Source organism: Nylanderia fulva, unplaced genomic scaffold (genome assembly GCF_048542155.1).
Source record: "Nylanderia fulva isolate GAGA-0341 unplaced genomic scaffold, ASM4854215v1 Scaffold11, whole genome shotgun sequence".
In the NCBI taxonomy this organism is placed as follows: domain Eukaryota; kingdom Metazoa; phylum Arthropoda; class Insecta; order Hymenoptera; family Formicidae; genus Nylanderia; species Nylanderia fulva.
The window spans coordinates 3,838,385-3,853,857 of record NW_028189302.1 but is presented as its reverse complement, the minus strand read 5'-3'; the positions used below and the strand labels follow the sequence as shown (position 1 = coordinate 3,853,857).

At 44.2% G+C, this 15,473-nt stretch overlaps 1 protein-coding gene across 7 annotated transcripts in view; it reads right to left on the bottom strand.

Moving 5' to 3' along the window:
* Positions 1-15,473, bottom strand: part of gro (TLE family member transcriptional corepressor groucho) — a 71,811-nt gene that overhangs the window by 16,899 nt on the left and 39,439 nt on the right. For 6 of the 7 annotated variants that reach the window (XM_085486535.1, XM_085486537.1, XM_085486530.1 and 3 more), the window contains exons 5-9: positions 13,393-13,437; positions 7,051-7,113; positions 6,885-6,959; positions 6,700-6,732; positions 6,023-6,385 (exon numbers count right to left, since the gene is read on the bottom strand). In XM_085486535.1, the coding sequence (XP_085342661.1) occupies positions 6,023-6,385; positions 6,700-6,732; positions 6,885-6,959; positions 7,051-7,113; positions 13,393-13,437 (579 nt within the window). Of the gene's footprint in view, positions 1-6,022; positions 6,386-6,699; positions 6,733-6,884; positions 6,973-7,050; positions 7,114-13,392; positions 13,438-15,473 lie in introns of those variants that run through there. The other variant, XM_029318711.2, reaches the window with a different exon arrangement.

Here is a 15,473-nt window from a genome sequence, read left to right as displayed (position 1 = left end):
AAAATAGCGCGAAAGGATGATGGATGAGGGATTCTCGTGGACGGGCGGGCTTCTCATTAGTACCACGACGCGCAACTAGTTAGAAGTCCGACGGCGTGGACGATAATCGACCAAAAAGTGCGCAGCTGCCCTCGCGTAATACTTGGGGAACGTGTATATTATTGTTATCTAATCGACGCCGTTAATACGCGGACGCGGATCGATAGTCGCGATTTTAGAACGACGCGACGCGGTCAGCGCGGAAAACTATACGATCCGCGGAATCGACTCGATCAAAGCGTAACGATCACAATTACCTTTTCATCCTGTCATTAAGCCTTCCGTTACAGATATATATATATATATATGTGTATGTATAACTTCAGTTCTCTATAATGCTGCAAAAAGATTTTTCATCGGGATAAAAACGCCATCAAATTTCCCGCGAGGAATAAAATTGATAGATTTGTACAAATCTCGGATAGGGAGATACTTGAAAAAAAAATTTCTAAAATATTACAGTTTAAATAATATCGAGTTCTCTCTCTAATATTTACATTAATGCGACAAATAGTGGAGATGAAGGTAGACATATTAAACGAGTGTAATGCAAGTTTCTTGCGCTTCTTTTATACTTTGCCAACGAGTTACAAAATTGACAAAGAAAAAAAAAAAAAAAAAAAAAACAATGACATATTTATTTCGTGAGAGAGAAAGTTCTCGCGCAAGATCAAGGGGTGTACAATCGTTCGCGTTCGACAAAGACAATCGTAGGCGCCCGTAGAGCGACGACAAATCGCAGCGACGATCTTTTCAATTTCCAGCAGAAGGCGCAGCCCTCTCTCCGCGAGTTGACAGGTGGAACAGGTGAAGGGAGGAGCGGAGGGGTCGGATTGCACCGGGAAAAAACTGTGCTCGCGAAGTAATCGAAAAATACAGGAGCGGATCCATCAGGAAGTCCCGAGTTTTTTTTAATATTATATCGGCGTTGCTGTTCGTGGAGCGAACGAGTGGACTATATTATATACGTATACGGACGCGCTAGAAAGAGACCAACGAAGAGAGAGAGACAGAGGGAGGGAGGGAGGGAAAAAAGGGATACGTATAAGAGCGTGGCGGGAAACGCGGGGAAAAGGGGTGCGAATACAAAAACGAAAGAGGAAACGAAAGCGGCGTTGGGGAAGAAGAAGAGAGAGACAGAGAGAGTACGGGAACAACGTACCGACTGACCAACGGGGTTGGACAGTGACGAGCGAGTGGGTAGGTAGGTAGGTAGGACCCACAAAATAAACTGAAACCACCCCTCCTCCCATCCCCTTCCCTAGGTTCGCGCTATATCCTCCCTCATTCTAGCCGCGTCACCTCCGTGCTGCCTCACCTCCACCTATTCTCTCGCGATATCCCCCTCGTAGTCCTCGTACCGCCGACCCAACCCCCTGCTCGCTTTGTCGACCACCTCCGCGGGTGCCTCTCTACCTCGGCCAAATAAATTACACCGCCTCGTGACGCGAAAAAATCCAACGAGTTGCCGGAGAGTGAGCGAGCGGAGGAAGACGGGGTGGAAAGAGAAGGACGCGGGACGAAGGGGATGAACGGGGGCGAATGAGAGAGAGAGAGAGAGAGAGGGTGGATAAAGGCCAGCACGCGGGGCGGAAATAAAGAGAGAACGAAAAAAGTGGAAGAGGTTGGAGGTGGAGGTTGGGTACCGTGGTCCGCTTTAATTGGTTCGACGTGGTCAGATGAAAAATTCAACCACCCACCCATCCCAACTCTTTCTCTTTCTCCTTCTCCGGTCCATCTCCGCCTATCCCCCGCGCGCGCTATCTTTCTCCGTTTCTCGCGCGCTATTCGTATATATCGCGTCCACCCTTTCTCTCGCCGCCCGGATTCCCACCAGATGAATCTACCGCACATCTACGCGCATCCCGAATGTCTGCACGGATCAGGACGAGGAGACAAAGTTAAACCGACCGACCTCAACCGCCGTCTTCGTAAACATCCAGAATCGATTCTATCTTGAATCCAGCTACTACCATTCATTAGCACGTCTAAACGCTCTCTGTGAATTTAGATTCAATCCGCGATTTTTTTTTTTTTCGAATAAATCAATCTTTTGCTCGAATAAAATATCGCAAGACAGAGAGAGAGAGAGAGTTGTAAACAAACCCGATTTTTTATAAGTAGCAATATAACTTCCGAAAAGAAAAAAATTAGATGGTTCTCGCTCGACTAACGTCACCTAATCGTACAGTGATATGTCTATCTTACATCGTGGTAAAAAATTTTTGTAATTTCGCCATTTAACACGTTTGAGACTTTCCGTCTTCAATTTCATTCCGGCCGCTATAAAAAATGCACTTTGCCATCCGACACACGCTTTTGAAACGTTATTTCACAACGAGCACTATCCTCCGTCGCATTACCGAGAGACTGCCGCGGGTGCGCGAGGTAGATCCCAGGATTTTATCGGGAATCTTTTTTGCCTCTCCACCCTTCGCAACGTACTAGCGCCGCCGGTGACAACGCCGGGATGACGATTAAGAGAAAATGAGGTCACCATCAGACGCAATCGGACATCTCTCCATTTTTTTATATACACGAGTGGATACAGTAAATAAAAAGATGGGAGCGAAAAAAAGATCACCTACCGTCGAGTTGAGATGTGTTTTGCCACGAAAATATATCAAGTTGATTAATTCCCACAACACATTTTTATATCGATCAAAATACGTATATCGGATAATTATTTCTTTTATAAAATCGATCGATATTGAATTAAAATTTCATCATCGGTTGAAAAACTTGGGAATTTTACAGGTCTTTGCCTTCTCCAAGGACGCATTCGATCATGGTGTAAGACGAGAAATGGAAACCCCTTTTCCTCGTGATATAGCGATTTCATGTGGGGAACCGGCAGCAGCTTTCATCGCGACGGAAACAGGGCGTACGGTTGCTCCTTTGATTAATGCTTTCTCGGGGTTCAAGCGAGAGGGTTAGGGAGATGTTGATGTTGGTGTGCTACGACTAATCCTCTCTCGACGTGCGCGTATACAGGGTGTCCGGTAACTAACGGACCAATGATTAAGGGCGAATTCTCTGGCCAATTTGAAGACGATTTTTCCTTGGCAAAAATGTTGAGAAGTCAATCATTTTCGAGTTATAAGCGATTGAAAAAAAAAAAATGGGTTTTTTGAAAACTAAACGTTTTGGAGTTAAAAGTCTAACATAATTACATTCTTTAGTTAATTTCAAGTAGAGTTTGCTATAATAAAATTTTAATTTGAGGCTTAGTTGATGACCTTTTTCGACGTTTTCACTGAGGAAAAATCGTTCCCAAATTGACCAAAGAATCCATTTGTAATCGTTGGTCCGTTAGTTACCGGACACCCTGTATATACGGACCTCGTAGTCCTAAGAACCCGAACGTGGACACGAGCGAGAGAACTCATTTCCGGATATCTCTCCTCTTCCCTCCCTCTGTCTCTCTTCGTTGCTTTCGTAAGTTATACGACATCCTGCGTTTTCGTCGACCATAATAGCAAATTTCTTAATAAACACACGTTTGAAGAAATAATAAATTAGGAATCACAAAGAGATGGATAATAAATCGCGAAAGGGTAAACGACCCTCGTTTTATGACAATATTTCATTTTAGTCCCACCTCTCGACAATAAAAATATTTTATTTCAGTTTGCGATATATAATACCGACAAATAATATTTATTTCGTATTACGATTAATATAAGCGCAATTTAAGTAGAATTCTTTATATTCGTTCCGACAGCTGTAATTGAAACACGCTAAAGGATATCGCGAAATAAAATTTTTCATTTATCCCGACCGGGCCCGTCTCAACTTCAAACAAACTTGCCGGCACTCTTGGGACCGAAGAGATTGCCCGTGCAAACGACGCGTCGTTAGTGCGTCGACAAAAAGAAGGAACGATAATACAAAAGATCAAGGTTGGAACGCGAAGAAAGAGGGAAAAGATGCCGGAGGCATCCGCGGTTCCTTGCTTTCCACCAGCAGCTTGATAGCGACAATTGGTCGCGACAACTACGGTTTAACGGCGTGGATCTGTGAGGTCAGCGGCGAACGACCGCCGGGAAATATAATCTTCGATTCGCCGAAAATCTCGCTCCGCAAATTATCTCGGCGGATGATTATCCATTAATTCGATATCGCGTAAAATATTGCGCCCCGTATAAGGTGATTTATTATCTCTGTATATTTTATAGATGATTTAATTTCTTCTCTCCTTCATCTCTCTCCGCGTGTACAGGACGAGTCATGCAAGTCAAATTTGCAACAAAAAAGGAAGTATATAGCGTTATAAAAAGTTAGGCATCATTAAACCGTTCAACTTTTTCTCCTCGCCGCTTTTTCCTATCATCAAACCACGTGAAAGAGATATAATTCGTTCGAATTGCACGACTCATCCTGTATAATAGACGGCCGTCACATTTCTCAACGATTTTACAACGCATACTAAATAGGCGATTAACTCGAATCTACAAATCTAACCGCGCGAAAAAGAGAAGAGCTGATAAATAATCGGCCGATGGATTCGCGCCTAATCGTCGCGAGAGTTGCGCCGAAGGAAGCAAAACCGACGGAGAGCAAAATAAAGGGAGCGAGATAAAGAGAGGGTAAAAGCGGAACGCTTGCACAGGTAAGGGAGCAGCTGAGAAAAATAATCCAATTTAGTCGGTGCGCGCAACAGCGACCCGGCTACTAACTGTTCGCCTGTTTTCACGCTTTTTAATTATACGCCCTTTCTCTTCCCTTTCCTCCCTCTTTCTTTCCGCGTCCTTCCATTCGTCCGTGTTTGCGCCTCTCGTGAAAAGGTCGCGCTTGGTCGTCGCGATTTCGGTCAAAGAAACGCGGAATTTTATTTTCGCAGATTCAGACATTAAGCAAAATAGATCGTGTCCGACTTTGCGCAGCAAGTTACGATTCCTTAACCTGAGATAGGAGAGAAAGAGAGAGAGAGAGAGAGATCGCAGAGGTCAGGTCGGGTCCTTTTTTCCGCCTTTGCGGCGAACGAGGGTAATCCAATTTCGACGGAAACTTCGGCAACGCGTGATTGCATTTGGGACCGCTCGCTCTCGCCGATCGGGAAGCCGAGATAGATAGGCACGCGAGAGACTATCGAGAGGATATACTTTCCATCCCACATTTTCCTTTTTTCCTCCCTCTTTTTTTCACGATGGATTCGACGGTTAAGTGGAAGTTACCATCGATGCTCCTATCCCTTTTTGCGCGCGCGGCTCCAACTCTAAACTCGGCCCTTTTATTACTCTTGCGTTTACTTTCCGGCGATATAACGCGCGCGCTCACTCGTGCGCGCCCCTTTACTCAATCCTCCCCCTCCTGCTTCGGTCGCCGAGAGTGTCGGCCGTTTTATCGGCTTTCGACGTCGCTGCAATTAGCATTTTAATTCTCGGCTAACGCGCCGTCCGTCGTGACGCGCTACTCTCCCTACGATGAGTCTCCCCGGAGTTAAGTGTGCACTGATCAACCGGCAATATTCAATGTGTGCAACGGTACGCACCTGTACTCCGATACTCTTTATCTGACCCTCTGACACGTTGAGGAAAAAGTATGTAAAACTTTGTGAAACTATTATGTACGAAGGTATCTCCTCTCCCTCTTCGACAAGTTATAGAACATTAACTTTGTATCTCGTCTTCAAATCGAAATCAGATTCTCAATTTTAGAGTCTTTGTAACATAATTTTATTTTTAAAAACTTCGATAGATACAGAAGCTCACTTTAGACTACATCTACAATTCATAATGACACTTAAAGATGCTCAAAGAAATTTCTAATTTGAATACCGCTACGTGGATTTTATTTCTTTTCAGATACTTGACACGAAAAATTATAAATAAAATACCCCGAATTCAATTACACGTCTAAAGTGAATCCTGTATGTATCATAAATATATATATACATCTCGGAGCCCGATCGAATTGCCGATCGATCCGAAACGTCGGACAGTCTCAGGTACCGGTTATATAAGGGTAATGCTATACTCACGTGTCCTAGCTTCTCCTCCTTCCGCCTCTTGGGGTCGCTCTCGAGGTCGGGTGTGCGGCTGCGAAATTTCTCGGGTGGCGAGACCGAGCGATGACCGAGTCTCTCGTCCGGCAGAGCGATCGGCTTACGGTCCTCGGGCGTCTCCGCGGCCGCGCGATGCTGCTGGAGATCGGCGGGCTTCAGCAGCGCCTGCGCCTGTGCCTGGACCGCAGCTGCGGCCGCGGGATGCGGCGGCGGCGCCAAGTGCGGCGGCACACCCGCGGCTGCGGCCGCCGCGGCCGCACCTGCGAAGCCCAGCAGACCGCCCGGCGGAAGACCGCCGACCACCGCACCGTGGGGCAGTTGCTGTGCATGGATCTGTTGCTGCGACATCGAGACAAAAGGGTCCGCTGATGAGCAACCTCCTTCCCTTATTTTTTTATTTTTCGCATATATATTTTTTTTTTCAATCGGATTCTCGATATATGTTCATTTCCATTAATACGATGTTACAAGATATCGTCTAGAAAATCGTATATTATTATCGGTAGAACAGCTGATCGCGCGAAATAAAAAATTAAAAAACGTACAATTTTCTAAATAATCTTTTCTGGAATCAAACACGACGTATCATTGTCATGAAATATCACGCTATATGATTTTATTATATATGAAACATGATGTAATAAAATACTTACCAAAAGCTGCTGTAGACCCTGCTGTTGCTGCTGCTGCAAGAATCAGAGAGACGGATGTGTCAAAATACACACAATTTATTCATTTATATAAGTAAATTTTTGTGAAACACGCTTTTACGATCTCGTTCTCGTTAAAATCAATGACGATGAAGTTTAATAGCAAAAAGCTTAGCGGGGCTACTTACCCCGATAATGGCGTTCAGTTCAGACATGGTGACTTGCTTCGCCCTCTCCACAGCGTTGGCCACCTGCTGCTGATGCTGCAATGCCATGCTATCATTATCGCGTCGTCGTCACACTCGATTGTGAGATCGCACGGCACGCGTGCCAGACAGAAAGTCAAAAACTCACCTCTTGCGCCAGGAACGGAAGCACTTGCGCGATTATCGCGTTCAGCCTCTTTGCGATTTCCGTCTGCAAACACACGACGAATATTCGGATAAACGTTAATTTTGCGTTCTCTGACAGTTAATTATTCAAGCAACTTTTTATATACAGGGTGTCCCAGACTTACCACACTACTACATGTTTCAGTTAATATTTCAGGTCAAGTTTACTTTAATAGAATTTTAATTTAAGGCTTACAATTAGTTACATGATTTCAAAAATTGGAAACATTAACAAAATTATGATACCTTCCTCGACATTTTCGTAGAGGAAAAATCGTCCCCCATAAACGAGACGCACCCTGTATATATTTTTTAAGATTATTCCAGCGATCTGTCAAATCCAGAATGCCCGATCCATTCGTAAAATTGCGCAAGTAATAACATGAAAAAATTTCTATCAAAACTATTATAAATCTCACGTAGGCATAATAGGTTTCGCTTTGAATAATTCGTGGGATTAATTGAAAAATCGAGGGCGATATACAAGGGTGCTGAAGAGCAATCCGAGTCGTGTGTACATAACGCGTAGGACACGCGATGTTCGGGGTTAACGTCGTGGTGTAATCACATGTCGCAGAACGACGAACGTATAAGCGAACGCGAATCAACCCACTCTCGCATATAACGAGGTGGCTACTCATTAATGCGCGCCGATCGAATCGATTGGTGATTAAGCTCACGATCGACATACCGGTAATGTTCAAATAACCGTGTAGCATAAAAGGTATATTTTGTACGCCATTGTCCGCTAAACTATACAATCAATCCCCACGAATAAAAATATATATATCTTTCTTTTTTAATAATAAGCGTTTTATAATCGGAAAAGTTCTCTCTCTCTCGCAGGAGAGCGTTATATTTAATCGACCGAGAATTATATTTTACGCAATCTCCCCCTATACGACAACGACGAGGGTAAATTAGTGAGTGAGCGCGCATATATAATTATTTAGTATTGGTTTTTTCGCGCCGAGATATCTCACCCCGGCGCGCGATATTTTTCCACGTCAGGCGAATCGGGCGCGTAGATCTAAAAGTTGAGAGACCGAAAAAAAATGTCATCGTTCCCACGGGGAACAGAAAGATGGAAAACTGCCGCGTCCACGTCAGTTCGATTTCGCCCTGTTCGACAGTAGGTGGCAAAGGGGGTGAGTGTGGGAGGGAGTCGGGACGGATAGGTAGGTGAGTGGGTGTAGAAGAAGGGCGGGCGACGAAAAAAGGTTCGACGAAAAAATGAAGAGAGGATGCGAGGGGTGAGAGAGAGAGAGGGGCCGCGCGGTGGTGTCGGGGATGGTGAAGGGGGAGAGATGGTTGGAGGCGGCGGTCGGGAGACGAGGAGAATTTGCAGGACGCGGGGCGACGCGGAGCGAGTGTTGTCCGGCACGAAAAAATGGTTATTCCTTCTCGAATGTGCCCGATGCACATGCACGTTTTCCCGCAAAACGGATGGCCGGGGGACCGGCAGGCGGGAGAACGAAGTGAGTTGACGAGGGGGTAGAGGAGGACGAGAAGGGGTATAGAGATGACCGAACGAGAGGTGGAGAAGGAGGAGGAAGTGGTGGATGTGGAGGTAGGAGGTAACATTGAGATTAGCAACGGGTAAAAAATCGATGTCATCGCCCCCAGCCCTCGCGCTCTCTGTGCTGCTCTCTCGTCCGACTCAACCCTCTGCTACCTCCACGGGGCAAAATAAAAGAACTCGAATACACGACCCCTAGGAGGGTGTATGCGCGCGCGGCATAGGTGTCCGTGCGAGCAAGCGCAAGCGAGCAAGAGTGCGAGTGTGTACACGCGGCTTCTCTCGGTCTCGCTCGCACGCCGACACGTGTGTACGGACGAGAGAGCGTTGGAAAAGCGACCCCCGACCGCCGAAAGAGAGCACGTGGGAGAGAGAGAGAGAGAGGGGTCTCGCGTATCGAAAGAGAAAAAGAGTGGGAGAATGACAAAAAAAAAAAAAAAAAAAAAAAAAGGGAGAGAGGACCAGGGAGAAAGAGGGTAGAAGACAGAACGCCCGGATAGATAGACGCATATATGCATGAAGGCAGGAAGAACTGGAAAGGCAGGGTGAGTTATATGCAATTGGTCAGCCTGCACATTTTTTATCGGGCGCCGGGCGTACCCGCGATGGGAAATGGTAGTTACTCTCGTATCGACGAACAACGCCAGCAACAACGCGCCGCGGCAATATTCTTTCAAAGAGAATACGCGCTTTTTCGCTAGAATGCCGTAGTCGACTCCGAAATTTCAGCCCGGCGGATCCTCGCGTCAAGGGATGATGCGCCAGCAATCTCTAAACTTGAGATTTTCTCTTCTCTCTTACAGAAGATTCGTTCGAGGATTTAAAAAATTACATATAAACCAAAAGTAAAAATTCCTCTTTTCTCTTCCTTAATTTATCCTCATCATCCTACCTTCGTCAAACACGATTTGACGGATACGTTATTTGACATAACAATGAGACATAACGTCGCACGATACCGGCTCCTCCGATCTAATTTGTTCGCGACTTTCCAAAGATTTGTGATCGATATATAATAACCCATATGCGAATGTCGGCCCAGAAGTGGCACAATATTGGCTGCCAAGACTTGATAGGTGGTACTGCCCCAGTACGGATAAATCACCAGATCAATACTGTACCAGTCTCGGTAATTGGTACTGTACCAATACTCCCATGCAATCATATTCTGTCCGAGTCTCGTCTAAGTACTGATCGTGTATAAGGCCAAAAATGGTATTGAATCGATGACCGAGAATCGTCTCGGTACTGGTCACGTATTGAGTCGACTCGTGTCGGATTACTGGGAAGCAAGCAACTTTGTCTGCAGCACGAGTACCGGTTCAAGTATACTGGAAGAAAATTGGGCCAACGTTTGTGTACCGTACTGACACAAAATATGTTCTATACCGAGCCAAATATCGCATCAGTACTGGGAGCGAGACGTGAAATAGTACCGAGATGATAAAAGTTACGTTGGATAAAATCGTATATATTGGATCAGCACTGGGGATACATTGGGCCATACGTTGGTGTGTGACAACAAATATTTTTATTTTGAAACATTAATTTATAATGATTTTAAACATATCGGTTATTCTAATGTTAGATTTGGCCCAATACTGATAATGAATGTTGTCCCAGTAACGACCCCAATCTCAACTTATACTGGCCCAGAACGTCAGCCAATACTGGCGACTCTGGCACCAGTACTGAGCCTTTTTGAGATTCGCACATGGGAATGCGGTTTCGCGATCGCGTAATGTATCCCGCGACATATTGCCGCGGATCGCGGGCTTAATCGAGCGGGACAACGACGAGCAGGCGGCGGCCGAAGGACGACCCTTTCAATTAAGCGATAAGCGCTATCGGACAGATACGCCGGCGGCCGAATGTACGTTACGTATACGTACGATTCGATGGATGAATAGGGCGAAAACGTAACGCGCGGGACGCGATGTGTTTTTAGCTCCCTCCTCCATTTCGTTCCCGCCCTCGCGCTACCCCTCGGATTCCGCGAACGGTTTATCCCGCTCTTTCTCTTCCGCGCTTTTCTTTTGCGTAATCGCGGACGTTTTTTGCAAGCCGTCCATTTTTCTCCATCGCTGCAAATCTCATTTCCCGTGAAGATCGCACGATGGAATCCGACGGATTCGAGAATCCAATAGAGAGGATTGATAAAAAGATTTTATCACCGATATTATCGAGCGATATCCTCGCATTAAACCGAGGATTAAAAGTGATAAAATTTTGACGAGCCTTCCTAACTTTCGGCCGATCGAAAAAAAAAAAAAAAAAAAAAAAATACGTATAACAATATTGATGTTAAAGAAATGTTGATCCCAGAAATCCATTTCTTTGTCGCGTATCACGTCAAAAAAGGATCGAAAATCCCAGCGAGCAATCGGTCTATATCGTGCAATTAAATCGAACAAGCGAGCCAATGTTCGCGAACGAGGGTGACCGAGGGAGAAAATTCAAGACTCCCGTTGAGGGTGAGAGACGGATGGAGCGAGAGAAGTAATCGTACCTACAAGAACTGGGACATTGCCAACAAATTCGAGTTAGTCGAGTAGAGAGTGGTAAAGTGGTGGCTGCGGTAGGGTGGAATGAGAGGCAAATGTCGACTTCGAGCTACGGCAGGAGATACGAGGGTCGCGCAGATCCGAGCGCTCTGGGAAACGAGAAGAGCGGGAGGGTTCGCAAGAACACAACGGCGGGACGCCGATGAGAAATCAAGGGGGATGAGAGAGAGAGAGAGGAGAGACGGGGGCGAGGGAGAATGAAAAGGGTAAAAACGAAAGGGGTGGCGAAACAGGAGAAAGAGACGAGATAGAGATACAGAAGGTTCTAACCTCGTAGGGGAAGGAAGATTGTTTTCATTCGAGGGTTCAAATTGAAAAGGAGCGAGAAAACCGCGATTCGAAAGCCTGCTAAGTGGCGGGGATCGACTAAAGAGAGCTTGATTTATTTATTCTTTTTTTTCTTTTTTGCCGAATGAGGGGAGGTTTCGAGACTGAAGCGTCGGTATCTCTCTGGACGAAAGTAATAAATATATTTTTCGGGTGCCCATTAAATAGCTGACGCTGAATGAAGGGGACGAAAAGATCAGCGAGAATAAAATACAATCTTGTAATTACATGTTAAAAAATTTAAACCGCTACTTGTGGCACGACAAAGTTCTCCGATTACGCATACTGAAACACACACGCAGATCGCAATCATATAATTATGCAATTTAATAAACTTTGCGTTAGATACATTAATAGGAAATTTTCTAATATTGTAACTTTATAAAATTTCTATTTATAATTTAAAAATATATGCATCATTATTTTTATCGGAAAGTTTCTCTCAGAAATATATCAAGTATTAAATTGTTTCAAAATAATATGTATATATATATATCACATATATCTGATTTCGTACGATCATTGTCTTAATACACACCTGGAAAATGGCAATTAATGTAAATAAGTTGGCAAAGAGCGCGTGGCGCTGGGGCGATTATTATCACGGTTAATTAGAGAGTAGCGAAGAACCGATAACTTTTCATTTCTCTTCCAATTAGCGTCAAAGAGGCGAATCCGCGTTACCTTATCTCTACTACAATTTGTGAACTCGTGGTGTCCCGATTCCCTGATTTTCCGAACGAATAATCATACTTTTCTCATTTTTATGAATATTGTTATCAGATAAATTGATAAATTACGAAAGCGCGAATCTCTAGCAACTTTTATCATCGCACTCGTCAAGACGAAAGATGTCTGAAAAAATCATTGATTTGAAAAAAGTGACACGTATCGAAAACTATATTTCTGGATATCTTAATACTCGGAATTTTTGCAAACTTGGAAAAATTTGCGCGATCCTAAAAGAAGAGATTTATTTTATTTATACGACGTCTATATTATCGTTTTCCAGAATAAGCGATTTAATCAAGTTAAACTCTTAAGCAGCTGAATTTCAACCGACAAGTGGATGCGTTAGCACAATTTCCGTTACTAATAAAGAAAGTACATTAACCTCGTTCCAATTTTAAAATGGCGTCTCGTTTTAAAAAGTTTCGCGTCGCGAAATCTGCGATTAAAATAGCGGCGCTTTTTGAGGGACGCCCTGATTTCTCGTGCATTATTCGCCGGAAACAATTCCGCGGTGATCTCGGTGCCGTGCTACGCCCTATAACTACCCGAGAGAAGGTACTTCTCCCTCCCCCTCCCCCTCTTTTCCCTTCTCCCACCTCGGCCCATTAAGCGCCGCCTCAGGGTACGAGGGTGAGAAATGATCGGCCGCTAATGCTAATGAATATCAGCTCGTTGTACCGGGACGATAGGAGGAGGGTTGTTTGCAGTCGCCGGGAGCCCCACTTTTGAGCATGGACGAGGGACTACCCGCGTGGTCGCTTTTAAGAAAATTGCTGACAGAGGGGACCGCCTCGCCGCTGTTTCCCCTGATTAGCCGAAATTACACGATTTCCCGTCCTAAGCGCGTCCGCCGTCTCCGGACACCTCATTTGCGGCCGATTCCGGAGACGATTCACCGACATACTATTATATATATATATACTCCCCTCGGCTCAATTAATAAGGGATCGTTCGAATATTCTTAAGATCGTTGAATATCATCTGATTAACTTTCCGCGAAACCGCTTAAAAATTACGCGTTCGTTCTTACGATTATATTTAAGCAATTTTTCAGAAGCACAATTCTCTAATAGTATTCATAATTATAATTATTCAATTTATGATTAAATTAATCTTCTATACTGACCAAATTATTACAAGTATAATAAAATAATGAACTTACTTGCTTGTGCATTTCGACGTTGAGGCCGTAGGACATTTCGTAGTACTGTAACAGAAAAGAGGACACATTTTTCAGTTTATATGATATTCTAATTGTATCTTTTTATCAATCTAGTACGGAGATTATTCTAATTGTATTATACTGATTAAAATATTAAGTGGTACATGTGATAATAAATTCGAGGGGGATGCGTCAGGATTATTGCGTTCCCGACTGCATAACCATAAGAATCTTTTACATTCGAACTGGGTTGACGATTCGAACGCATGCGATCATAAATTGGTTAGCTACAGCTGAGTATATCAAACGTTCTCTCTCTCTCGAAATATATCACTCGCGAAGTAAACTCCGCAAAGAGTCGCTATCTCAAAATTAAAAAGGATTAACAACCTAATTCATATATTCGCGCGGCATCTTCCTTTTTCAAATTTTCCAAGAGCAGAAATTAATTTTTTCCTCGACTTTTTAGTATTATTTTTCCAAATATATAATTTATACCGATATAACACGACGATGAAAATTATATAAATTAACGAACACACGATGAATCGATTTTTAACAATACAGAAAAATTAGCGTACCAGGAGTTATAGAAAAATTTATATTTTCTTTAATAAAAAATTCACATTATCGAGACAAATGTAGAATAATGTGAGAAATCCGGATATAAATAGTAAAATTTCCCGAAAGATACAATTTTGTGTCCCAATAAGAAAATAATATACGCTCGGCGAGAAATGCCATTTTTTTCCGCGAAACTTAAAATACATAGTTCGCGCACCGAAGTGCGAAATTCCCGAGACGTATCGAATCGCGGGGATGAGCGATCGATGAATCGGCCGATCTTCTCGCACTGTCGGCATTCTCGTGGACGAATTTCTGCGGACGGGGGTGGAAAGCGGGAGGGCTCGCAATAGCGCGGACGTTCGATCCGGCGAGTGCATACGTCTCGATAAACTGCATCCGAGCGCACGATGCAGTCCGATGGATGCGCTTGCGCGATCATAAATTGGTTAGCGGCAGTCGCTTAGCGTCGCGCGCGCGTCCGCCTTTAGTCTCTCCCTCGTGTGCGGAGACGAATGGCTTCGCGAGGGTAGGCGGTTTGCCCGTGAAAAAGAGAGAGAGAGAGGAGACACACATGTCAGGTCGGGCCCAGTCGAGATCGATAGCATCGGCCGCGGAAATATACCGACTTAATAATGCATGTCGATAACTACGCCGGTGAACTTGGCGCGAAGCCTTCCTTTCGTCCTTCTTGCGAAACGATCCCGGGCACACGCCTCGGGTCTACGCCTGTGTGCATGTCGGTTTAACTTGGCGACCCTATCGCGCAACAAACGGTGGTGACTCGATAATTCGTTTCCTCGAAGGGCTCTCACCGCCCTCGAAAAAGCACGCGCGATCACTGCCACGCTAAGTAACGAGCAATTTATCTAAGCACGCATTATCATATATTGGATTTTTGGATTTATACCGCGTTTCTTTTTACGAAGGGAAAAATTAGATTATATAGAATTAGAAGATAAAAAATTATGTAATAAATGTATTGTATTAAAAAATTTTAAAAATTGTATAATGAACATGTTATAATACAGTAGATATTTTAAATATTATTCGATTTTATTTTATTGTATTCAACGGAACAATAAAACGAAGATTACATTAATAGAATTTCCTCGAATTGATTGAAGCAAAACGATTAAAGTAAACCCACACATACACACAGTAATTTGTCACCATTTATTCTCGTCGCCTTTGCACGCGCTGTAAAGTCTGATTTAAATGGCCGAAGGAAAGATATCGGCGTAAGTCAGTAATCAAATAACGAGAAAACTCTCTCTCGACGACGGCAGAAGTTCCGCGGATATCGATCTCATCTGCCCGCCTCTCATTTTCTATTTTCACGTGCCTTGGAACCCAATAATAGGAGTTGTACGGATAATTTCGCCCCCTCCGATTACTCGATATGGATCTTTTAGTAGCGAGCCTTTGATAGGATGATTGGACGACCTCGTTCGTCGCTCTCTCGACATTTTCCCTCGTTTTGCCTCTCTTCTTTTCCCTCTCTCTCTCTTTCTCTC